General features: G+C 44.5%; 1 protein-coding gene across 2 annotated transcripts; it reads right to left on the reverse strand.

The window, feature by feature from the left end:
- Positions 1 to 6988: 6988 nt before the first annotated feature.
- LOC124236142 (snurportin-1) lies at positions 6989 to 24192 on the reverse strand. Of its 2 annotated transcripts, none has more exons than XM_046654874.1 (9): positions 24042 to 24192; positions 21144 to 21306; positions 18483 to 18627; positions 14409 to 14513; positions 14086 to 14182; positions 12624 to 12721; positions 10694 to 10771; positions 9082 to 9162; positions 6989 to 7577 (listed from the first exon to the last, which is right to left on the reverse strand). In XM_046654874.1, the coding sequence occupies exons 2-9, from the start codon at positions 21299 to 21301 to the stop codon at positions 7254 to 7256; spliced, it is 1086 nt and encodes a 361-aa protein (XP_046510830.1). In that variant the 5' UTR covers positions 21302 to 21306; positions 24042 to 24192; the 3' UTR covers positions 6989 to 7253. The 2 variants fall into 2 exon arrangements, with proteins under 2 accessions (XP_046510830.1, XP_046510832.1); XM_046654876.1 differs by lacking the exon at positions 24042 to 24192 and adding an exon at positions 21867 to 21886.
- Between the last annotated feature and the right edge of the window lie 2454 nt (positions 24193 to 26646).

Here is a 26646-nt window from a genome sequence, read left to right on the forward strand (position 1 = left end):
TATTCTGTGTTACTATTATATCCGATACCTTTGTCTAGAGTTTACCTAACCCTCTGAATTATAATTATTTGCTTCCTTGTCGGTCTCTCCCACTAAACCATGAGCTCCTTGAGAGCAGGGACCATGTCTTAATCATTGCTCTCTTCAGAACCTAGCACAATATCCAGTACACAGTAGGTGGTGCTCCATCAATGTTTGCTGAAAGAATGGATCTGTCCTTTTCTGGCTAACAAGGTCTAATTCTTGCCAAAGAATGTCAAACAGGTTTGGTTACCTTGGATATTTAGTTGCTTGTGAGAAAACATTCAATATAAGAATGAATTACATCTGAGTTACATTGCTCTCACTCACTTTGACTTATCTGTGTTAATGGGAAGGCCAGAGCAGAATGGATAAATTAAGTCCACAGATAGAACCTTGTTTGAGCCAGTTTTAACTTCCTCCTTTATAAAAGCTTTTGTTAAAGTTGCCAATGAGAAGCAGAACTGACAGATTTGAGTTCCATCTTTTATTTCCTCTATGTGCTGCAGAGAAAACCTAAAGGGCAAAAGCAGAGGGAGATACAGAAGTCATGAAGGACGCAACCCACTGGGAGAGAGGAAGGGAGGAAGTTTGCTACAAATGCTGATAGTCTGTGTGAAGCCCTAGCCAGAAGATCTCTCTAGGTTTCAAAATTTGCCTCTTCGGCTCCACACTGTCCCTCAAGATGGTGAGAAGGCCTTTGGGCTGGGCCCAATAGTGAAGCATACCTCCCAGTTCCCTAGGCTGTCTCTGGCCACTTTTTAGCCTCCTCAAAACAATCACCATCACTTGGAATGGATGTGAGAAACAAATGCATATATCCCACATTAGGGGACTCTGTCCCTTCCCTCAGATACTTGCTACCTTCTTTTTTTTTTTGAGGCCATTCTTTTTTTTTTTCCTTCCTCAAAACCCCAGTACACGGTTGTATATCCTAGTTGTAAGTTGTTCTAGTTCTTCTATGTGAGCCACCACCACAGCATGACAACTGACAGACAAGTGGTTCCATGACTGGGAAGTGAACCTGAGCCACTGAAGTGCTAAACTTTAACCACTAGGCCATCAGGGCTAGCTCCTGAGCCCTTTTTTTTTTTTTTTTTTTTTTTTTACTTTTTATTAAGATTATGATAGTTCACTTAACATAATACCCTCAAGGTCCAACCCTGTTGTCGTGAATGGGACGATTTTATCCTTTTTTATGGCTGAGTAGTATTCCATTGTATACATACCACATCTTCTTTATCCAATCATCAGTTGATGGGCACTTAGGTTGCTTCCACATCTTGGCTATTGTAAATAATGCTGCAATGAACATAGGGGTGCATGGGACTTTTGGAATTGCTGATTTCAAGTCCTTTGGGTAGATACCCAGTAGTGGGATGGCTGGGTCATATGCTATTTCTATTTTTAATTTTTTGAGAAATCTCCATATTGTTTTCCATAGTGGCTGCACCAGTTTGCATTCCCACCAACAATGTATGAGAGTTCCTTTTTCTCCACAACCCCTCCAACATTTGTCACTTTTTGTTTTGGTTATTTTTGCCATTCTAACAGGTGTAAGGTGATAGTGTAGTTTGATTTGCATCTCCCTGATGCACAGCGATGATGAGCATCTTTTCATGTGTCTATTGGCCATCCATATATCTTCTTTGGAGAAATGTCTGTTCATGTCCCCTGCCCAATTTTTGATCGGGTTGTTTGATTTTTTCTTGTTGAGCTGTGTGAGTTCTTTATATATTATGGAGATTAACCCTTTGTCGGATATATAACTTGTAAATATTTTTTCCCAATTAGTGGGTTTTTTGTTTCAATCCTGTTTTCCCTTGCCTTGAAGAATCCTGAGCCCATTCTTAATTCACCTTCACTACTGCCAGCCTCCCAACTCACCCAGGCCCTTTCTTCTTCACCTCTGCCTTGTCATTGGATGCTGGACCCTCTGCTGGGGTGGGGATGGGGGATACAGGTGGTGGGGGTGAGTCACAATTAAATCAAGGCCCAAAATCAAACCTCTCAGTTGGACATGATGGGGAAACAAAATTTTAAAATTAATCTGTTTCTTCTTTGATCTAAAGATTGAGTATAATCACAGAATCCCAAGACAGGGTGGGACTCAAAAATCAGCTCATCTTACCAAAACAAGCAGTCATACTCTGGCTAACATCTCAAAGCTTTTATCTACTTTTCCTGCCCTGTACATCAGAAGGCATAAAACAGAAGACCACATTTACTTAAAAAAAATATGGTGGGGGCCAGCCTTGTGGCCTAATGGTTAATTTCAGCACACTCCACTTTGGCGGCCTGGGTTTGGTTCCCTGGCGTGGACATAGACCACTTGTTGGTGGCCATGCTGGGGCGGCAACCCACATAGAAAACAGAGGAAGACTGGCACAGATGTTAGCTTAGGGTGAATCTTCCTCAGAAAATCATAAAACAAAAATAATTCAGGGGCCGGCCCCGTGGCTGAGTGGTTAAGTTCCTGCGCTCCGCTGCGGCGGCCTGGGGTTTCACCGGTTTGAATCCTGGGCGCGGACATGGCACTGCTCATCAGGCCATGCTGAGGCAGCATCCCACATGCCACAACTAGAAGGACCCACAACTAAAAAAATACACAACAATGTACCGGGGGGCTTTGGGGAGAAAAAGGAAAACTAAAATCTTTTTTTAAAAAAAGAAAGAATTTTAAAAAAATAATTCCAAATATAAACCCTTCATTTAAAAAAAATATATATATATAGTGAGGTTTTTACTCATTTACTTTTTAGAAAGGAATTCTATAGCTAGGAAGATTGTTTCTTTCCCTCCTCCAATGTAGTGAGAAGTTTTTAGGCTTTCCTAATTGCATTCACAGAACTAAATATAGTTCTTGTTCTTAGAAGTCTGCAGTATATCCAGCCACCTGTTAGCAACCCACCACACCTCCATTCAGCCTTCTCTCCAGGGTTACTCCTCTGTGCAGTGGAGAGGAGAGGGGCTCTCCTCTAGACAGCTCATCATTTCATTCACTCAACCAACATTTATTGATACAACAAATGCCAGGCATAATGCTAGGCACCAGGGATCCAAAGCTGAATAAGACCAGGTCCCTGACCTCAAAGAGTTTGCAATCTAATAGAGGGAGTATGTGGTATAAAGAATTCAACCTTGCGCACAGAAAGGTTGGCCTTTTGCCCCTGGCTCCTGGGAAGTAACCTCTAAGGCCTTGGAATGTCCTGCCTAATAAATGTCTTTGTTACTTGGGGGTCTTTGGCCACACCAGATAGTCCAGCAATGTGACTGGGGGAGAAGGAGAGGATCATGTGTTATCAGCTAGAACTCTGGAGGGGCTGGAGACTGAGGTCAACCAACCAGGTTTAGGTGACAAAGCCCCAATAAAAACTTTGACACCAAGGCTCAGGTGAGAGTCTCTGGTTGGCACTACACCATGAGTATTGTCATACACAGTTACCAGGAAAGTTAATGCTGTCCACAACTGGGAGAGGACAACTGGAAGATCCATGTTTGGAAATTTCCTGGACTCTGGCCCATGCATTTCTTCCCTTGGTCAGCTTTAATCTGTTTCCTTTCACTGTGTTAAACTGTAATCGTGAGTATAACAGCCTTCAGTGAGTTGAGTGCTTCTGGTGAATTATCAAACCAAAGGGTGATTTTGTGGACTATTGATAACTTTGGGAAATAGATATGAATGGGATGAGGAGGGCACAAAGACAAGAATGGCTAACTCTACATGGAGAGGTCAAGGTTCAAATAGGTATCTGTTGAATGAAGTTTTCCAAAGATGAGTAGATATATTCAGCAGGTGAATGAAATCAGAGTGTGGAGGATGGTGTAGGGGGAAAAAAAGAGTATGAAACACAGGTGTTTGTACAGACAACTGTAAACCAGCATGGCTGGAGAGGAGGCAGCACAGGAAGCAAAGTAATTTATGAGGCTGGACAGATACACTAAGGCCAGGTCATGAAGAAACTCGCATGGCAAGCTAAGAAACTTCACATTACCTTGTAAGCAATGGGAAGTCTCTGAAGTAACATGATCAGATTTGCCTTTATGGAAAGGATCACTCTGCTAGTTGTTGTTGCAGAGAAGAATGATGAAGGCCTGAATTAAGGCCTTAGGTCATAGAGGAAATGGAGAAGAGAGAGGTGGGATTTAAAGGACATGGTGACTCACTAGCCATGAAAGCTAAGAAATGGGACAGGAATCATCAGAATGACTCCTTGGTTCCTAGTTTGGGTGACTATATGCAATTAACAAGGACAAGAATCTCAGGAAGAGCATGATTGAGGGGGACTGAGGAGGAAAGATAATGAGTTCAGTTTGGGATATGCTGAGTTTGAGGTGACTGGGAGTTTGACTGGTATGTAGTTATATATATATACAGGGCTGGAGCTCAGGGAAGGCGTCTGCACATACACGGCAGCTGAAGTCAGGTAATAGAAAGCCTGGGAAATGTCCCTTAGATTTGGAAAACAGGAGACCACCAGTCCCTCGATGAGAGCACTTGAAGTGATAGGAACAAAAGTCAGATTTCAGTGGGTTGAGACATGAGCGAAAAGTGAGCTAGTGGACAAATAGTGAATGTAGAGAAACCACTGCCAAACACAAGTGGATCAAGTGGACACCCAACTCTTCCATGCAGGTGAACCCAGCATGGCTTTTCAGAGTTAGCATTGAAATAACCAAGATTACTTATTTTGCACTGACTGGTTGAAAAGTCCTGGTTTGCTCTAGGTACATGGGTTCCAGTGGCACTTGAGATGAAACAGGTGATCTCAACTAATAGTCCCTTACTAACTCATGACGAGCTGGCCCTCCAGCCAAGGCAAGGAGTGTAGATACACTGGGCAATAGTATTGGTTAGGATGTTTTGGTTGCCAGCCCAGAAATCAGCTCTGGCTAATTTAAGCAACATAGAATTTACTGGATGCTCACAGGTTTCATAGCAAGAACAACACCTCCTGCCTTTCCATGGGCAAAATAATTGAATTCCAACTGATTCACCTCTTTGTTCCTCTGCTCAAGACACAGATTCTTGGTGAGGAGCATGTGATTGGCCCATCTTGAGTCATGAGCCTGACACTTGACTAAAGGAGGCAGTTCCCCCAGGTTACAGTCCCACCAGACTATATTGCATGGGGAAGAGTTAATTCCACAAAAAAGAAACTGGGAGCTGTTCAAAAGGGTGGCCAGAAAACTAATATCCAATTACAGCAACTTTAAAACAACCATCTTTGAAACAGGTGGCAGGAGGTGGTTTTATAATTCACAAAGAAATATGACCAGGAGCTTATTCAGATCTTTTCAGTGGTCTGTAATACTGGCTCCTGAGTTCAAAATATAAGGGGCACTCCTCTGAGATACATCCTTCAAGCTACCATTTAACACTATCAAGTTGTGCATGGTGATAAATTTGGCTATGTTCTTTGACTCATGCATCTGTCCCCAGAGAGTGTCGTTGGGGAAGTAGTCCTTTCAGACTGATTATTTCTGGGCAGAGACAAGCTGAGTCTCTACTGATAAGTATGCACAGCTCCTGAAATGACACACTTGGCTGCTGAGAGCACAGACTAGAGCATTCAGAAGATCATCAAACAGAGACTAAATGTCTAGGCAGCCTACAACATGCTTCTTGGCAAGAGGAACATCATGTTCCTATTACAGAATTGACCTAAATTCAGGAAAGAGCTTATAGATGTAGGCATGCTTAAATCTGCAGCCAGCAGGATCGTAATTGGGTGGGGGCAATGGGAGTTTCTTCCTTCTTCCATTTTACAGAGTCAGCTTGAGCAGCTCTCTAAGAGCCCGGCCCTAAGGCTAGTTCCATCCGTAGGCTGAATTTGTGTAATTAAGCACTGCTTAACCACAACTTCTGCCCAGATTTGTTCCCAGAATTAATCAACATAAAGGAAGAACCACATGTCAGACAAGATCTGACCTGGATCCCTCTGAAATTTTGTCCTCAGGACACTAGTACCACTGGAGTGGAATAGTGAAGTCCTTTTGTCCAATAAGAGAAGTCATAGAAAGGTGGGAAGCAGTGTAGGCAGCACACTGAGGCCACAGGAAATGGGGTACATTTCCTGAACACAGAACAGAAACTAATTGGTTAGTTTTAGACACCATGTTCCACTCCTGCCAAAGAGCTCTGGTCACAAATCTGAATGGATCTTGCCTGCTCAAAGCTCTTCATTGGCTCCCTTTCACCCATGACATAAAATCTAAAACCTCTGCATAACACACAGGCCCTTCATGATCAGGCCCATCTCTCTCTCCAGCCACCTCTCCCATTGCTCTCTAATCCTACTTTATACTTGAGCCATGCTGAAGCTACCTCAGGTCCCAAAGCAAGTTCTGCCCTGCTCTGGAGGGGTGCAACTACATACCCTCCTGCCTCTATGAGAAACTCCTCCACTCCTCATCTGCAGAGCACCTTTCTGTCCCTCCTCTGTGAAACCTTCCTCTGCTCTTCTCCGGCCCCAGTGCTCTAGGCATCTTTCTGCACTAAAGCAATCATCTCACCGTCTTGACACACTCTATAGGCTGGTGGGTTTATTTTCTGACTGGATCGTGAGCTCCTGAAGGGCAAGGACCAAGTCCTGTCCATCTCCATAAACCAATCTACATGACAGGGGCCTAGGACAAGGCTTATCTTCTGGAAGGTGCTCAAAAATTTGTTGAAGCAGTGAATGAACTCCATTTGTATTTTATCTCTGGCAGTGTCTAAACCAAAGAAAATCACACTTGTCTTTCAGAGGAGGGAATATATTTAAATACCAAGAACTGCAGTTCCTGGTAAGACCTTTTAGAAAATGACGTTACCAACAGCAGCAACTGGAAACTCAGCAGAATGCTTAAGTGCTAAAAACAGAGTGAAATGAGCCAAGACTTGAACAGTCATGGTTAGGTAGTCTGGGGGGAAGGCGGGGGAGATTCATGACTGCCTAAAGTTTAAGGACCACAAACAACTTTCTATCTTAAGAATTACATATATTTACATTGTGGATCTGGGATACACTTTTCATAGAAGCTGCTGCTCAAATCCAAAGACCACCCAACCTGGGAATCTCCCCCAACTGTTTGAGCCAGCATTTCAGGTAGGAGACAAGTTGTTTCCAGCTGGAGTGGCTCTGGAAAGTCCACTCTAAAATGAAGTCCCCTCTTGTCACTGTCCTCCTTCCCAACCTTCCTTCTGGGACCAAGCGCCATCCCGTGACTCCCAAAGGAGGCTGCCTTCTTTAGTTCTCCATGAGGCTACTAGGGTGGTCTGGGGTATGGTGAGGGCTCTTCAGCTTGGGGGTAGACAGGTGCTCCAATTCATAGTGTCCATTCTCAGAGACCTTGTGTGTGAGTTTCTCCTTCACGCCCTCCTTCTGGCTCCTCTTGTGCTCAATAATCTGCTGGAGCTGGTGTCCAGCATATTCTGGCTTGGTGGTCAGTGGGCCAGATGGCACAGCTACTCCAAGAACATCTGACACCATGTAGGGGCGCAGCCAGCCCACCAGAGGAGTGCTTCCAGGGCTATAGTGGGTCTGCTTGTGGTAGAACAGAAGTCCATCTACCTACAAGAGGGGAAACGAGGGATCAAAATGACTTCTGGGGCTACATGTTACCAGGAGACCCTATACACACAGGGGCACTCTTTCTTGTGGTCCAACTCCTTTTTTCTGGGTCACTGCCAGAGGAAAAAGAGTCCTCATTTCTCATGCATGCAATATCTCTAAATGAAGAAATGGCCTAGAAAAACTAAATTTTAGAAAATAAAAACATAAATAGTGCTTTTCCTGTTTATAGGGTGCTTTCCTACCTACTATTTCACCCTCTTACCCACCATAAGGATGTTTGAGAGATGGGGCTGCTCAGGCTCATGGAGTTCTGGGGGCCTCCCTAAAAACATACAGTGAGCATAAAGCAGAAATTCAACTTGAACCCAGATCTTCTGTCCCCAAATCCCATGCATTTTCCACCACCCAGCGGTCTCTGTAGTGGGGCACATGCTCCACACAGGGAACAAAGCAGGGGAACTGGATGGGCTCCTTTGAGATGCTCGACTGCTGAGCACAGGAGAAACAGGCTGTCAAGAAGCTCTGCTCCCCATGCCACTGTTGGCTGCCTAAATCTTCCCCCAAATTGTTTGTGAGCTATATTCTGGGAAGCTCAGTTTTTCTCAACAGGAAGATCTCCTACAAGTCCCATATTTTCTTTTCCGTGATTCAGTGACTCATCTCTAAAAAGCATTTATTGTCACTGGGCCTAAGGGTTATAAATAAAGATGGTGTTCTTACCACTTTCTTAATTGACTCCCAGAAATGAAGGCAACTCAGCCTTTGCTATTTTCTCATTTGGGAAGCTGTGATCCTTTTAGCAAAATTATATTCAGTTCAAGCAAATACTTGCAGGTGACTAGGCAGAATTTTAAAGGGTATGATGGGCAAGGGAAAGTTTGCTTGTTGAGCCTAGAGAGGGTAACTGCAGGTTTGAGGATCACAAAAGACTGCCCAGGACTGAGGAGCTTCTGGGAACATGAAACTTTCAGCGTTAAGACTGGAAAAGTCCAGGACAAACCAGGACGAGTTGGTCACCCTATTCCCATGCCACTGCTTAACAAGCACTGCCATCCCCAGGGACTATTTCCTCTTTGGAGCAAGTATTAGGAGTTCACACCACTGCGATCTGTCAGTCATAGAAGCCCCTTTACTTTACAACCAGCCATGGCAGTCAAACAAGGGGCCTGGTTCTTTGGTTTGTAGCAAAAAGAAGCACACAAGAAGGAGCTAGGAATGGAACCTCGCCCTGCCCCACAGGCCTCAGTTTCTCCATCTGTAAAATGAGAGTTAGATGAGCTGTCCTTTCAAGGCCCTTCCAGCTCTGGCATTCTGACTTATCCATCAGGGTGGAGCTGAGGCTCTGAAAGGCAGCAAGCATGTCCTTTCCCAGGAATCAGCTTTCAGCCCTTTTCTGATGCTTTGATGTGGCAAAGACAGAGGATCTCTTAGGACTCCATGTGGCCAAGTTTCCCTGTGTCCTACAATCACATCACAGCAATAAAGACAATGATTTTGTTACCTCAAAAGGGAAATCCATAGACAGCACCTTACACAGGCTCTCAGGGGTACAAGGGAAATTCTTTAGCCCCACAAATTTAAACTAAAATATAAATTAGAACAAAGAATTAGTATGTTTCAAATAATATTGGTTCCAGCAATTAAAAAGCTATATCAAAGAAGAAAAGTTTTCAGTTTCATTCTTCCGTACCTTCTCCCTTCCACCTACCCTCTGAATTACAGGTCAGTGGTTCTCAGCCTTGCTTTATACAAAAGAATCATCTAGGGGACTCTTAAAAATTACTGATGTCCAGGCCACACCCTGAGATTCTGACTGAACTGGTCTGAGGTGGGGCCCAGGCATTTTTTTAAGCTCTCCAGTTGATTTTAACATGCAGTCAGGACTGAGAACCACTGTCCTGTGCTAGGTTTAAGGACTATATGTGATTCTCCCAGCCCTGTGACAGTTGCCCCTTAATGAAGGGTTAGGGAAGCCCCTTTCATACCAGCAAGGATTTTTAGTCTGAAGTAGTATAACAAAGTGATTAGGACTACAAACTCTGAAGTGAGATTGCCTGGGTTTGAATCTCAGCTTTGCCAATCATTTAATCTCCATATGCCTGTTTTCCCATCTGTAAAATGGGATAATAAAAGTATTGACTTCATAGGCTTGTTGTGCAGATTCAATAAGATAATACACGTAGAGTACCTACAATAGTATCTCAGAGAGCAGCCCCATGCTCCCCTTCTTCAGTGATGTTCTTCCAGGACTCTATCATCACGGGAAGTACTGACCCCAATTACTGTCCTGTAACTGGTTATCCAATTGCCTTTAAAAAATTTGTAAGCAATCCACGTAAGTGCCAATCTGCAGAGTTTAACTAATAAAATGCCCAGAAAATAGCTGTCACATATTTAAATCATTGAGGGGATAGCCAAAACACTTGGGCTATCATCCTGGACTGTGAGAGCTGGGGAAGGCCTTCCCATCTCTCAGCCTATATTCTCATCTATAAAAGAGAGGACTGAATAGATGAGGACACACTTAGTTCAGATACAAGAGCAGAGGTTCTCAAAGTGTGGTCCACAGACAAGCAGTATCAGCATTACTGGGGAACTTGTTAGAAATGCAAACTCTCAGGCCTCACCCTAGACCTACTGAATCAGAAACTCTAGGGATGAGACCCAGGAGTCTGTTTTACCAAGCTTCTAGGTGCTGCTGATGCATGCTACAGTTTGAGAACCACTGTATTAGAATTCTAAATAACATTATTAATAAATGCAGTTATTAGCATTTTATATCTAACACTATTTACTGAGCACCTACCATAAGTATTATGCTAGGAGGATTTGCATATTTATATCATTTGGTTCTTAGAACAATCCTGTAAAGTAGCTGTTATTAACCCTACTATACAGATGAAGAAACTAAAGCCAAGTGAAGTTATTAACTTAGTAATTGTTAAAGCCAAAACTGGAATTCAGATCTGGATGACTGTTAAGCCCATACTCTTCCCATTATGCCATGCTGCCTCAAAAAAAGAGAATTTCATTCATAATGATTATATTTAGATAACAGATCAATCCAAACCAATCCCCACAAAGAACTCTCTAATCCTAATACCAGATCTTACAGGGTTGAGCTTGGTCTTCTCTCCCAGTCCTTCTTCTTCTGGTAACTTTGAATGCATCCAGTAGAATCGGAAATCGGTCTGCCACAGAGAAGGAAAAAAAAAGATGAAATATTGCTCATCTCAAACTACAATATGAACAAAAACACCCCATTCTAAGTAGCCACCTGATTTATGAAGACATAAGCCCTCCTATCATTACCCTCTTTTCCCTTAAAACACTACCATAAGGTCAAGAAAGTGTTTATAAAATCTTTGAAGATTTTTTCATAAAATCCAATAGGATTATTAATAGCAGTAGAGCCAATATTTATCACTGAAGGCCTACTATGTGTCAGGCTCCATGCTAAGGACTTTACACACATAATCTTATTAATCCTCAACCACCCTCTGAAAGTTATGGTTGTCTCCATTTTACAGGTGAAGACTCTGAGCCTCAGAGAAATTATGTCATTTGCTCAGGTGCACAAGGAAGATGCTGTGGGACCCAGGAATCTCCAACTCCAAAGCATGTTATGTTAACCTTTGTTTTACTTTAATCCCAAGGATTAGAAACTACTATACAATTGTGACTTCTCATAAACTACTTTATTCTCTGAATTACTGATATGTACCCTTCTATAGTTATTTAGGGCCTTTTCTTTGTTTTAAATTATTTTACCTTCAGAAATTTAAAAAAACAGTTTTTATTTATACTATAAAAATATAGGTTGTTTTAGTTACCAACTTTATAGGTTTGTGAATCCATTTTATAAAACACCCTTGAACAGAATTAAAGGAAAATATGTTCTGAATTGAATTTACAAGTTCTGAGTTTTCGGCTCGACTCTGCACTTGAGCAAGGTAGTGAACATCTGTGGCTCTCGGTTTCCACATCTATATGATGAGGAATAATAATAGTACTTACATTATAGAGTTGTTATAAGGGAATCAATGAGGTAATGCTCATAAAGTGTTTAGCAATGCAAATCTTGGCTGTTATTGTTTGAATGAGGTGCACGTGAGAATTCTGAAGTCCCGCATGATTTGGAAACCTAGCTTGGGGAAATGGCTTTGGAAAGCAGCAGCCTGTGGTGATAACCTATGATTCTCACACTTGGGCCAGCATGAGGAGCTCCTGGAGGCTTGTAAAACATAAGCCTCACCTCCATAGTTTCTAATTTAGCAGATCTGAGAATTTGCACTTCTAACAACTTTCTGAGGCCACACATAGAGAACCATTATGATAAAATAATGGAAAGGAAACATAAAAAAACTACCACTATAAAACTGGGACAATTGGGAACAGAGAAGGAACCTGTGGGGCTGACCTAGCCTCTCTCTGATGACTGCTACTGTCATACTTGTAAGAACTGCCAATCCGAGAAAAATGTTGAGGGAAGGGGAAAATTGAGCAGAGAATATTTGGGCCTCCCCTCACTTGGAAAAATCTCCTTCCAGAGCTAGCCTCTCAGAGATTTGAGGCTTTAGTGTTACACGAAGGAGGCCCTGCCATTTTCAGGGTCAGGATGTGGCTGGTGAAGAAGTGAAGGTGGCAGGAGTCTATTTGATAGTGCCTTACATCCACCTTCTCTCCCTTGTGCTGCCTGCACAAGGTGGCCTCCCTTCACCCACAATCTTCCCTGCCAGCAATCCTCGCACACTCTGGAGAGGGGAGGAGACAGTTACAGCTCCTACAGAGTCTCAGCCTACCCCTCTGCTCTGTTTCTCTTTCCTCCCCACAAGAACTGCTATACTTCCCGTAGTTCCTCCTTTTTTAAAACAAAGCTAATCTAAACACTCAAAGATGCAAGGAACATTAGATAATGTTCTTGATACACCACATCCTGTACACATCAAGAAGCTGGTCACGTACCAAACCCACATGCTGAGCCACTTTCCCGGGAGGAGAGGAGAAAACAGGAGAAGACATGAGGGAAGTATCAGTCCTTACCTGGCAGTCATAAAAAGGGTGTCCCCGCCAGCACATCACATCTAGAACATAGTATGTCTGATTCACCTCACTGTAAATGCAATCCAGAATGGTGTAGTCTGGGACAAAAGCAGAAAGTCAGTAGAAGGTTCCCCCTCCAATCAGGGATCCCTCCACCACAATCTCCTGAGCCCCATCTTGGGGGCTTGGAAACCGAGTCCAATAATCCTCAGTGTTTGCAGTGAGCACCAGAACTAAGGACTAAGGATTCATCAGGAAGAAAGTTCTTCACGGCCCTTTCTGGCTACCTGGTGCAGCTTAATGCTGACCTGAGATAGGACAGCACAAGAGGGATCAAGACACCCTTGGCTAAGTGGAAATTCTGAACTTTCAGATAAATTGGGACATTTACTCACCTTAGAGAAGCTCAACTGTGAAAACAAGTAATCTTCCATTTTAGTTTACAACTACTTTTTGAGTTCCTATCATAGGTACTATGTTCTGTGGGGAATACTGACTATTAAGTAGTCTCTGCCTTTAAGGATGTTACAATCCAGTTAAGGAGATAAGATGATACCGAGGAAAGAACCAAGAGCTGAACTGTACAGCACAAACTAAGAGAAACAGGAGTTCCAGAAAAAGGAGACTGGAGCAGTAGGTAATGCTTCATGGAAGAAATGGGATATAAACAGAGTCTTCTGGGATCAGAGGACTAAAATAACAGGGCAGAGGGGAGGTGGGAGGGCATTTTGGGCTGGAGTACTGAAGTGGCATGAGCAAACGCCCAGAGGTAGAATGAACTGGGCACCTGTGAGGAGCAAGGAGGCAAGCCAGCTGGACAGAGATAGGGTGTGTATGGAGAGTAGGGGAAAGAATGAGGATGGATGGGCCAGAGCCCGCATGTGAAGGCCTCTAAAAGCCAAAGAGGAGTCTCGGCTCAGTACCGAGGACATAAGGAAGCACCAAGGGAGCATGAACAGGCAGGGAAGACAGCAGGGTTCAGGCCTAGCTCTGCCACTTCCTCACTGACTGACCATGGGCAAGGCATTTAACCTGCATAATCTTAGTCTCCTCAGCTGGGTCCAGGTAGGAGGGAGAAGCTAAGGTTAGGACAATGATAAAGCAGAAAAGGGAATTTAGAAGGGGAGCCCCTGCAACAGCTTACTGTATGTTACACTTGGTATTCTTAGGGAACTTTCCTCAAAAAACTGCACCTGTCACTTTGTAATGGAAGTCCATGGGAAAGGTGTATTGACCTTAATTCAGGGATTTACTGCCCAGCAGGCCTCACAGGGCTGCATCTATTCTGCAATTGAGGAGGCCTGACCTTGAAGGAGAGGGCCTGAGTCCTGTGGGCAGGACAATGTCTACGTGCAGTTTCAAAGGTATGCTTTCAAAATGGGTTTTTAAAAGAACTAACCAAGCAACTTACATTGTCTTTGACTGATTATAAACTTAACAAATGGACAATGTTTGTAGATACCTTTTGCTGTTGTTGAGTTTCGCCTGTTGCCTCCTGGCAGAAGGGAAGAAAACCTGTTGACACAGTAACCACTCTTGGTGTAGGCGCTGGTAGAACCCTGTGTGGAAAGAAAATTACCATTTTCATAGGCATCAAAGTCTCCTCAACTTCTGCTTCTACATTCTGCAGAGGTGTCATCAGCCCAAAGATGGCTCTCAACAAATCCCTCCTGCAGGAAAGTGTTTCAATCCCCATGCCAGGCACAGCAGCTGTGGCAGATAAGGAATAGAGAACGCAAAGAATTCCTCCTGCTACAGACCAGGCAGCAGGAGGGAGCTACTCACCCTGGAGGCCACGATAAGGGCTCTTTTTCCAACGGGGCACACGACCACAATCCATTCCTGCCCCAAATCTGAAGGGACATCAATTAACCACTCAGAGAGCATTAACTGGGAACACAAAACATGGTGTTAAAAATCAACAGCAATGTGCTGCTCCAGTGTTTACAGTGACGAAGAATTCATGTCCTATGTATATCATGAAAATACATCTAAACGATTGAGGGTAGAAAAGGCTGACAGTGGGACCTCCACCCCACTTGCTCTTAGCAGTCAACTCATCTCCCGCTCAACTGATGGGATGGAGGCCACTTACTGTGAACTTCAGCTTCTCTCTTCACTTTCACTACCTGCATCCATTCTCACTACTTCACCTCCTGTATGTGGGTGATAGGACCCCTTTCCTTTTGTTACTTTGTCCACCCACCTACCATGATCATAACGATTATGTTCCAGGGTTATACCTCAGAGATGAATAAGGTCCCTGACCTTGAGATGCTCTGAGACTAGATCATCATTTCCCAAACTGGTGACCTGTATTGTACTAAAGGATGTTAGGAAATCTGCCTCAAAAAAAAAAAAAAGCTGAGGTGAAAAGAATTAGAAAAGATTAACTCTTCCACTCATCACTCATAGTCCCTCCCATCTAAAGTAACACTTTGGCCCATCAATTAATTCCTCCCACTGAATCTTTCATCATTCCTTCCTCTTAGTCCACAAAACACTCAACCCCTAATCTTCAAAAACAAAACAAAAATAAAACCTTTTCATCACTCTGCGCTTCTCTTAAGATATTCCATTTTCCTCTTTTTTTAAAACTACTTCATATTTCCTGATGCTGCCTTCCCGCCCACTCTGACACCCTCAGTCCAGATTTGCTACCCCATAGCCCTGCAAAATCAGTGACCTCCTCGCTGCCAAGTCTCTCTCTTCCCTCACCTCCCCCTTGTTCTCCCCGCTCCACTCCTTGTATGATGCTGCCAGTCACATCCGCCTCCTCCTTGACATATGTTCCCCTGGACCCAAGACACAGTGCTATTCCGTTTTTTCCTCCAAACCTTCCTCCCCACACTCCCCCAAATCATGTCAATAATATTCAGGGGGCTATTTTAGGTTCGCCTTTTCTGTTCCCTTAGATGCTGTCCCCTTGGGGGTGGATTTCATCTACTTCTGTACCTTCACTCATTGCTCCTAAGACGATGTCTCCCAATTCTACTTTTACATCTCCAGAGCTCTTTCCTTTCCTCCAGGCCTATATTTCTGGCTGTCCACTCAGTGTCTCTTTCTGTTTGTCCCCTCTTTACTTTAAACTCAGCATCTCCAAAAGGGAATTCATTGCCTTCTGTTGCTCAAGCACTTCTCATCTCTGCAACACCCACCCTTCCCTTCTGCATTCTGCAGCTCTGTTAATGGCACCACCATTCTCTCTTACTGAATCTTAATCCCAAGGCATAATCAACCCTCCCTTAAAGAATAATAGTAATACAACACCAAAAGCACAAGTGACAAAACAAAAAAAACAAATTAGACTACATCAAAATTTAAAACTTTTGTGCTGCCAATGATACCATAAACAAAGTGAAGAGACAACTCACAGAATAGAAGAAAATATTTGCAAATCATGTATCTGATAAGGGACTTATATCTAGAATATATATATATATATAAAGAACTCTTACCACTCAAAAATAAAAGACAACCCAATTAAAAAATAGGCAAAGGATTTGAATAGACATTTCTCTAAAGAAGATATACAAATAGCTAATAAGTACATGAAAAGATGCTCAAAAGCATTAATCAGTAGGGAAATGCAAATCAAAACCATGAGACACCGCTTCATACCCACCAGGATGGCTATACCCAAAAGTACGGACAATAACAAGTATTGGCAAATATGTGGAAAAACTGGAACTCTCATACACTGCTGGTGGGAACATAAAAAGGCATAGTCACTTTGGAAATCCATCTGGCCTCAAAAGATTAAACATAGAGTTACCATATGACCCAATAATTCCACTCCCAGGTATATACCCAAGAGAAATGGAAACATATGTCCACAAAAAAACTTGTAAATGAGGGGCCAGCCCAGTGGTGCAGCGGTTAAGTGCGCATGTTCCGCTTCTCAGCAGTCCAGGGTTTGCCAGTTTGGATCCTGGGTGCGGACATGGCACCGCTTGGCAAAAGCCATGCTGTGGTAGGCGTCCCACATAGAAAGTAGAGGAAGATGGGCACGGATGTGAGCTCAGGGCCAGCCTTCCTCAGCAAAAAGAGGAGGATTGGCAGCAGTTATTAGTTCAGGGCTAATCTTCCTCCAAAAAAAAAAGCAGCTAATATTTGTGAGGCATTTATAATGGGCTCTGAGCTAGGTATTTAAGGTACACTATCTAATTTAATCCTTCTAACAATCCTATGAGATAGGTACTATTACTATCTCCCATTTTACAGATATGAAACCAGAGACTTAGAGTAGTTAAGTAACTTGCTCGATGTCAACAGAGTCTGGCTTTGAGGTCAGGTCTATGTGACCTCAGAGCTTAAACCCTTAACCACTTCTCATACTGCCTCTCCTATCCAATCCACTGCTAAATTCTGTCCAATCTACCTGGCAACATTTCTCACACTCATGACCTCTTTTTCCTCCCACATTCACTGTCCTTGGCTCCCATCACTAGATGATTTTAGCAAACTAAAGAGCTTACTACAGTCTCTCCCTTCCAGGCCCTTCTACACACTGATGTGGGTGTCATCATATGAAGTCCCAACTCTGGCCCTGGCTCAAAAATTCTCAGGGGTTCCCCAGAATCTAAATCTCAATCTAAACTTCTACACATATTTCTGCTGTACTCCATCCCCCAACCTTATGCTGCTCCATCCTCATGGCCTGCACACTGCTCCTGAACACATCATATACTCCTCTCCCACCTCTGCACTCTTGCTTAGCCTGTTCCTGCTGCCTGGAATGCCCTGGAATGCTCTGCACCTCTGCAAGTCAATGTCCTACCCATGCTTTAAAGCTGCCTCCTCTTTCATTAACTTTTTCCTGATTTCAAACCCTGCTTCCTTCCCTGTTTGAAGTTAATCTCACTTTCTTATAGCAAAAGCAATAATCTACACTTATTCCAGGAGTGCAGGGGCTATTTATGGCCTATGACTATCTTCCCCACAGCACAGCCTAGCTTAACACAGAGCAGAGCCTTCAGTAATACTTGCTGAACAGAACTGAACTGAACTTTGTCATAGAGGATGTTATCTGTGCTGTATTTGGGGCAGAGAAAGAGGATGGGAGTGTGTGCACCCAGGAACCATATTCTAAAGGTGGGAGAGGATTCTGAGGTGACAAAAACTTGGGTTATACAGAGAGCTATACATTAGGAGGGTAGACCCCTGCCCCCATTTGGACCCATACCCTGTCTTCTGGAATACCTGGACTGCCTAGAGCACTGGACAGTCTCCAGGCCTGCTTCCCTTATGACACCATAGGCCACAGGGGTTTCCTCTCTGGAAGAACAGGGAATTTAGTCAAGTTTGTTATAGTGATCTTTTGTTTCATGGCCTCACCCTTATACAGGCCAACTTGCTGGCCTGGGGTGGCTGGGCAGGCTCCTCGTATTCAAGGGCAACTGTACTTCCCACCTTCTACCATTCGAATGTGAAGATCCAAGACTGACATCTTAGTCCACCACTTAGGGAAGACCACCAACCTAGAATGTGGGGTGGGGGTAGTGCTGGGCTGGGAAGGCCCAATCCAGAACAGCTGTGCAATGACTAAGAAATGATAAGCACATGGAATCTGTTAGTATATCGATAGCTCAGGGGCCTTCTGCAGCAGGCTGGCAGCCTCTGGTTCCCAAATCCACTACCCACAGACTCCATCAGTGATCTCCAGTCAGCACACGACACTGTAAGCCATCTCTTCTTTTCACCTCATAAACTTTATGCACATCAGCATTTTTTTTGCAGTTCCCATTCCTTTTCCTCCCTCATCCTCCTCTCTGTATGGCAACATTTATTTCAGTGAACTCTCACTACACAGCAAAGAGAGTGGGACTAGCCAGGCCTAATCGTCTCTGGACTACTCACTTGATTAGCATAGCGTTTTGGTAACTTCTTGCCAGTGTCAATGTCCATTTCTTCGTCATCTTTCTTATCTTCTTCCTCACTCTCCACCCCTGTCCAGTCATCTTCAGCCAGTCTTCTGGCATGATTCACATAATCCAGCCGCTTGCTGGAGAAAAAAATGGCATAAGGACAGATCTGTATGTCTTATAGGAAGATGCCCTACAATGTGACAGATTTAATTCAAAGGCTCCAAATTCTGGAGCAACTTGGGAATTCTCCAATCCCCAAGGAGTAAAAGACAATAGAATTTCCTTTGTAAGGCTCAACTAGTTGACCACCTGATCACAGAACCTAAATAGGAAACCCCCTCTGAACACACTCAGCCTTCCTCAGAGTTTCCTAAGAATGGGCAAAGTAAAATATTCAAAGAATTTTCAAGGTTCAGTAGTGGCTGACCACACTCCCACCTGCCCCCTCCCCACCAAGTCTCCCACCTTCACCCCAGGTGAAAGCTGACACTTCCCTGCAAGGCAGATAGCTAGTCCAAAGGCCCCCTGGGACTGAAGAGAGCAAACACTGAAATGCAGTGAGAAGTTTAAAACAAAGACAGCTTCTAGGCTTTCCACTTTATACAGCTTTCTGAGGAGCAGCCAGGCCTTTCTCCAGTTCTTATCCAACTTTCAAAAAAGGTCACTTAGAAAAAACTAAGAGGGCCGGCCCCGTGGCATAGTCGTTAAGTTCAGTGTGCTCCACTTTGGCAGCCTGGGTTCACGGGTTTGGATCCCAGGCACAGACCTGCACCACTCCTCAGCCATAATGTGGCAGCAACCTACATATAAAAAAAGTGGAGGAAGATTGGCACAGATGTTAGCTCAGGGCTAATCTTCCTCAGCAAAAAAAATAAAAGAAAAAACTAAGGAAAAGAGTAGACTTTAGTTACTAATAAGGTATCAATATTGGTTCATTAGTTGTGACAAGTGTAGCATAATGTAAGATGTTAGCAATATAGGAAACAGGGTGCAGAGTATGTGGGAACTCTTTGTACTACACAACTTTTCTGTAAACTAAAATTTTTCAAAAATAGAATGTTTACTGAAGGAAAAAAATGCCACTTAGTTTATGATTTAATACCTTTTACTTGTTTCTCTTTATTGTTATCTTGCTCTTTTTAAAAAACTGCATATTCTAGAAAGTTTGTGAAATTGAGAAGAAAAAGAATCTTTTGAAACCTGATTGTTCCAAAGTGCTTTGTAGATATCACGTAACCTCCTACACTTGGTTTCCTCAACACTAAGGCGAGAGATCAACCACTGAGGCAATGAGACCAACTCAGCTGGTTTCTTCTCACACACACACATGTTCATGTACATTCACACAAAGGTACACACCAGAGAGAGCATACGAAGCACAGTGTTCTTTTATTTCAAGAATAAAGGAGAGCTGGTGTACTTGTACATGTGGGAAAGGATGTGTGTCTGTGGTTACTTCCCAGGCACTATCTAATCACAAGACAAGGAAACTATCCAGATGCTCATCAGTAGAGGATTGGTTAGATTACATTATGAACTATTCAGTTAATGGAATATCTGGCACCATAAAAAAGGAATGAGGAGGCACTTAATGAACTGATACAGCATCTCTTCAAAAAACACTATTAAATAAATGTACAGAATAGTGTTTTGTACGCTGCTACTTCTGTTAAAGAAAAAAAGGTTATGTACATATACAACGACATATCTCATATGTGGTTGCTCATATCTGTGTAGACTATCTTTGGAAGGATACACAAGAAACTAATAATACGGGAGAGAAACTAGATGATTAGGGGACAAAACTGGGAGGGAGACTTTTCACCATGTACCTTTATATATTTTGAATTTTGAACCATATGAATGTATTACCTATTCCAAATTAATTAATTACAATTTTTAAAAACCAGTGGGTGGGTGGGGGGAGTGATCTGAGCAACCCAGAGGCCACAGGGAGCCATCTCTGCTAAACACATCCAGTGATGCAGCACTGGGAAGAATGCAGACGGGATGGAGACTGCAGCTGTTAACAGTTCCTCCTAATCCTGAATTCCATAATTTATTACCCAGAAGAGGCCTGAGTAGCACTGAGAATAAAAGGAGAGGCCCTGCCTTCAGAACAGCCCCACCTCAAACACTCCTATCCTGCTTGCTCATCTTGGCATAGAGAATGAAGTGTATGGAAGACATTTCCTCAGATTCCCTGTGGAATTATTTGTCTTGAACTCCCAATGGCTCCACAGGAACATTTGGGTTGAAGGCAGACAGGAAGACCACATCACTGCAACGATTCAGAGTGCAGGAGAAGCCACACAGGGAATGTGGGGAGTGGAAGTCTGGGCGTGGCTTTCACAAGTCCCTAAACTGCCAAAGCTCAGTACTGCTGCCAGGAAAAAAAGAAAAAATTAACCAAATAATTGAGCTTTTGCTTTCCAACTTCAGTCTCTCCCTACTTCCTCATCTTTTCCTAAACTCTGGGTGTAAAGGATGTCTACCTCTGCTAGGATTTACCCCTCCCAACCTCGAGGGCAAGATGATCAACCTACAAAGGGTCTACTTTGAAGAGGGTTCTGTAGACACAAGCCCAGAGCCTCCTGAATGGTTCACAGCTCTCGCCTAGAGAAAGAGGCCAAGGCATTAAAATATCCCTTACGATTTCTGCAGTTCCAGCAATCGGCGGCGGCGCTCGCTCTGCTCCAAGGAACTGTACTTGGACTTGTACTGGGACAGACGGGGGTGTGGGGCAGCTGTGCTGTTCAGATCTTGAGACACAGAAAAGCTACTAGCCAGGGCTTGACTCAGCTCTTCCATCTTCCCTACAAACGAAAACATCAGAAAATGGTTTGTTCACTTCATATCACCTCCTGTGTACAGGCAGTTTATGATGTAACGTGATGGCTACAGTCCTAAAAAACCTCACTTAATCCAAAATCACAACTGTTTCCATGGGAAAAAAAGAAGTTAAAGGGTAAATGAGTTACATATGAGTAATGAAGTTATTTGCTACAGATATTTAATGATCATTCTGATAGCTCTGAGTGTATAAACTTAAACATTAACCACTAAGTAAACTCATCTCATGATTGAATCTAACTTTTACTCTTTGTCATCCATCACCAGGGCCATGTCATTAATTCCTTCTTACCACTATTGACATCCAGTGATGTGATCAACTATCTAACTTTTCCCTGAATAGTTCTAAATAGCCATTACTCAATAATTAATATAACTTTCTGATGCAAGTTTTATCCAGTTGGTTGTTTAATTTTCTAATAAACACCAACTCACATTAAGAAAATTTAGCTTCAGGAGAAATACTGGTTCTGGGGCCCCTGGTGGAAAACAAGAGGAGCCAAAAACCAAATCTGGCAGTTACCTTCTCATTTTATACTTTGTTTTGTTTCTTTGTTTGTTTGTTTTGGATGGGCAGAAGGAAGGCTTCAGGGCTATCTATGTCAGGCTCACTTGGAAAAGAGCTAGAATGTCGAAGGCTGCCTCCCAGTTAACACCAGCTGCTCCAGGAGTGTGGACTGACATGTGGTACATTTGGGAGACAGGGAGTAGACATCATGTTAGAGACGGACTACCCAGGTGGACCCTAAAGAACAGGAGTGGAGATGGGGCTGGCCCGGTGGCGCAGTGATTAAGTGCTCACATTCCACTTCGGGGGCCTGAGGTTCGCTGGTTCGGATCCCAGGTGTGGACATGGCACTGCTTGGCAAAAGCCATGCTGTGGTACCACATATAAAGTAGAGGAAGATGGGCATGGATGTGAGCTCAGGGCCAGTTTTCCTCAGCAAAAAGAGGAGGATTGGCAGCAGAAGTTAGCTCAGGGCTAATCTTTCTCAAAAAAGAAAAAAAAAAAAGAATAGGAGTGGAGAGAAAGAGGTGAACTCACACTTCACTCACTCTCCTGTGAATGAAGGTATAAGGTGGCACAGGAGCTTACCCAAGGGTTAAAGGTATGTCTCAGACTGTAAGAAAACAGGAACATTTGGAGAAATCTGACTCACACAGCTGGGCTGGCTCAACCCTTCGGTTCTAGTGCAAACCAGAGGTTCGCCACCAGTGCTTAAACTCCACCCTAGGCCAGGTCCCAGTGCTCTGAGCACCACACCCAACAGGTTCATTTCAGAGCCTCCAGTTAAAAATACAACTCTGCGGGGGCCAGCCAGTGGCATGGCGGTTTGGTTTGTGCACTCTGCTTCAGTGGCCCAGGGTTCACCAGTTCGGATGCCGGGTGCGAACCTATGCACTCCTTATCAAGCCATGCTGCAGCAGGCATCCCATATATATAATAGAGGAGGATGGTCAAGGATGTTAGCTCAGGGCCAGTCTTCCTCAAAAAAAACCCAAAAAAAACAACTCATGACACATAGCACAACCAGAGGCACTCACAGCTAGAATACACAACTATGTACTGGGGGGCTTTGGGGAGAAAAAGAAGAAGAAAAAAATGAAGAAGACTGGCAACAGTTGTTAGCTCAGGTGCCAATCTTTAAAAAAAACAAAAAACTCATGACATAAATTTACCACCTCAACCATTTTTAAGTGTACAGTTCAGTAGCGTTAAGTACTTCACATTGTTGTGCAAGCAAGCTCCATTGAACTCTTTTCATCTTGCAAAACTGAACCTCTATACCCATTAAACATGAAAGTAACTTTTTTCTTACTTAAGATTAACATATTATCAGTGTGGATTTGAGGCGTGTCTTAACATATTTGTAAAGCAAGCAGGGTGGCCATTCCTGGTTGCGGCTGGGTGATGGGTACTTAGAATCCATAATGGTATGATATTTTCTGTATTTTTCTGTACTTTTGTGTAAGTTTGAACACTTCTATAATCAAAATTTTAAAAAGATTCCTTATGTCTTCGGCTTACCTAAGTAACCACCAAATCTAAAACACATTTATTAGGCCTTATCATGCTTTATCTCGGTGTGGGTTCCCGCTCTGCCAAGAATCACAACATTCTTACAACTGACGCCGTGGATACATGGGCGCTCCCTGTACGTTCCTTTAGGGCTGGCTCCTGCTCTTTCAACCCATTCCTTGTATGGTGCTGTCTCCAAGGGTTCTGACCTCATCTTGGGTCGTTTTATCCTCCACCTGTATCCACCACCCTACTAACTCCCAAATTTCCGATCCTCCCTGGTCCCTCCCCCGCGCTCCAGGTCGATGGGTGTCCCTTGCCTCCTCCCCTGGAGTCCCTGCCTCGCGTCCCCCAGCGGCTCCTCGGCGTCTCCCACGGGCTTCAGCCCCGGGGACTCTACCTGGTCCACTCGGCCGTCCTCCCCACCACAGTCCCGCCCTGCCTTTCTCTAGGGATGAGGTCATCTAGACTTTGCAGGATTCGCCCCTCCCCCACAGAAAGTCCCCCAGGGGTCGTGGCCAGACCGCCCGGAACAGAAGAGCCGAAGCGCGCCCCAAGCGGAGACCCCAGCCTGGCTCTGCCCGTCCAGGTGACACCTCCGGAGGCTGGGAACGCGAAGCCGGGAAGAGGGAGTCACAGCCCTCAGCCAGGGGGCTCAGGCTCGAACCCAGGACTCACCGGGCGGAGGTGACACTTCCGCGCGCGCCGCCGCCGCCGCCACCGCCGCCGGGGAATGACCAATCAGCTGCCTGGAAGAGCTGGGCCCGCCCCCTGGGCCGCCGAGTTCCGGGTCCGCCCGCGGCTGCGAACGCCGCGAGTCCTTCCGCGGTCGGCCGCCGCTAGCCGTCACTTCCGCCTTCAATCGCCGGGGCTTTCCTGTCGGCCGGGCCGGGCCCCTAGCTGCTCCTGCGGGGTGCGGGGCAGGACCCCTGCTGCGAGGGCATGGGGCCGGGCCGAGGCCTCCCTCCCAGGCACAAGCTCCGCGGGGCTTCTTTCGCCAACTGGAGGAACCCCGATCTCGCGGGCGAGCATTCTAGGCCCTCCAGCCCCGGGCCCCGCTGCCCGCTTCCCCCGCCCGCCCAGCCTTCAGGGGTGCACCGACAGTCTGCCCCTCCTGTGCCCGAGCTTTGCTGCCTGCTGTGTGAGGGACTCCGCCTACCCGCCCCTCACACCCCCGAGGCTCAGACGATTCGACGTTTCCTCCCTTTCGCCTTTACGACACCAGATACATACCTGGATTACAGCCCCTTTGCTCGGTTTAGGAGTTTTTCTCTTTCCCACTTGGCTATCGGCTTTGCAATGGCAGGCACCTGGCTTGCTTCCTGCTTAAGTAGTCAGCGTCCAGCACAAGGCACTCCGTACACTCTGGGTGAAGAGATGATTGAATTGGTGCAAGGGGTGAGGGGAAGCGGCCGAGATTTGGGAGATCTATCAAACTAGAGTGCAGCGTCTGCGGCGCAAAATAAAAATATGAATAGCCATACATTGAGCCAGACACTGTGTTTCACATGAATTATCTCATTTAATCTTCAAAGAACACAAGAAAGTAGAGACTGAAGCTCAGAGAGGTTGAGTGACTTGGCCAAAGTCACACAGCTTTTGAGCCAAATATTTAAATTTGCAGAATGTTTGACTTATGGAGAAGTAAGTTGGATACTGCTATACTACAGAAACACATTGGCACATTTTGAGTCTAAGGAATGCCAAGATGTGGGCTTGTTGCATATTTTATATACATGACACCATCCATTTGGACTAAATAGAACAGAGGAGACTGACGTGGAGGGTAAAGGGTGCTTGGGGCCCTGGAAAACCAGATTTTTGGACCTCAGAATTTATGTAGGTCAGCTCTATCTTTCAATGGTCAGTCTGAGCAAATCTGTGCACTAGGTTATCTATTTGGTGAATCCATAAATAAAAGCTCGTGTTTGGCTGATTTATGAGACTGACAAAGAAAAGCCCACGGCTTGACTTCACTAGGGAACTTTGACACCAGGATGTTAAGTATTTTGTGTCCCAGAACCACTATTTTTTACCTACCACCATGGAGGTCACATCCAGTGGTCAGAACTGCACAGAAAAGAACAAAGCCCTGGCACACTGGAGGAATATAGACTGAGACTGACAAAGATGTCCCCAAATTCATGCACTGAGGTAACTTTTGGAAAGCCCCTAAGGACAGGGGCTGGTTGCCAGGGGAATCAACCAAGTGATTAAAGGAGTTGTTATTTTCAGTCCTGGTCCCCGACCCCCTGGGAGGGGAGAGGGGCAGGAAGTTGAGTTAAGCACCAAAGGCCAATGATTTGGTCAATCATGCCTACATAATGAAAATCCTAAATGACTGGGTTTGGAGAGCTTCTGGTTGCTGAAAACATGGAGGTGCTGGGTGGGTGGCACCCCTGGAGAGGAAATGGGAGCTCTGCACCCCTCCCCCCATACCTTGCCCTCTGCATCTCTTCTATCTGGCTGTTCCTGAGTTACATCCTTTTACAATAAACTGATTAATAAGTAAACTGTTTTCTGAGTAGTGTGAATGGCTCTAGCAAATCAATCGGGAGGGAATTGTGGGAACCTCTGATTGATAGCCAGTCCATCATAAGCACAGAGAACAACATGGACTTCAATTGACATCTGAAACCGGGGTTGGCAGAGACAGTCTTGTGGGAATGAGCTCTTAACCTGTGGGATCTGATACTATATCCGGGTAGATAATGTCAAAACTGAATTAAATTGTAGGATACCCAGCTTTGAATTGAGGGACATTCAGCTTTGTCACAGAATTGCTTGGTGTGTGAACCGCACCCACCCACCCCAGACACACACATTTGGTGACCAGAAGTGTCAGAAGTATTCTATGGGTAGTATTGTGGTAGATAGAGCAGAGAAGAAAAACAGAAAGGTTTTCCTTTACATCCGTAAAGTAGTGAAATTCACAGAGACAGAAAGTAGAAGGGTGGTTGCCAGGTGTTGGACGGAGGGGAAACAGTAGTTATTGTTAGATGGGCACGGAGTCTCAGTTGGGGATGATGAAAAAGTTCTGGAGATGAATGGTGGTGATGGCTGTACAACAATGTGAATGTACTTAATCCCGCTGAACTGTATACTTAAAACTGGTAAATTTTCTGTTACGTCTGTTTTACGTCAATAAGAACTGAGAAGTGCTTGAAGTATATTTTTCTTTGATTATAATAGAAATAATCAACACTAGGGGCCAGCCTCATGGCCTAGTGGTTAAGTTCGACGCTTAACTCTGCTTCAGCAGCCCAGGTTCAGTCCCTGGGCA

The sequence above is a fragment of the Equus quagga genome, chromosome 2, assembly GCF_021613505.1.
Source record: "Equus quagga isolate Etosha38 chromosome 2, UCLA_HA_Equagga_1.0, whole genome shotgun sequence".
Lineage (NCBI taxonomy): Eukaryota > Metazoa > Chordata > Mammalia > Perissodactyla > Equidae > Equus > Equus quagga.

Coding starts and splice junctions, on each gene's coding strand:
- LOC124236142 (XM_046654874.1), bottom strand. CDS start 21,301: ATGGAAGAGCTGAGTCAAGCCCTGGCTAGTAGCTTTTCTGTGTCTCAA. Junction 12,722..14,085: donor AAACTCAACAACAGCAAAAG/GTATCTACAAAC, acceptor CTTTTGTCCCAG/ACTACACCATTCTGGATTGC. Junction 10,772..12,623: donor ACCCTTTTTATGACTGCCAG/GTAAGGACTGAT, acceptor TCTCTGTGGCAG/ACCGATTTCCGATTCTACTG.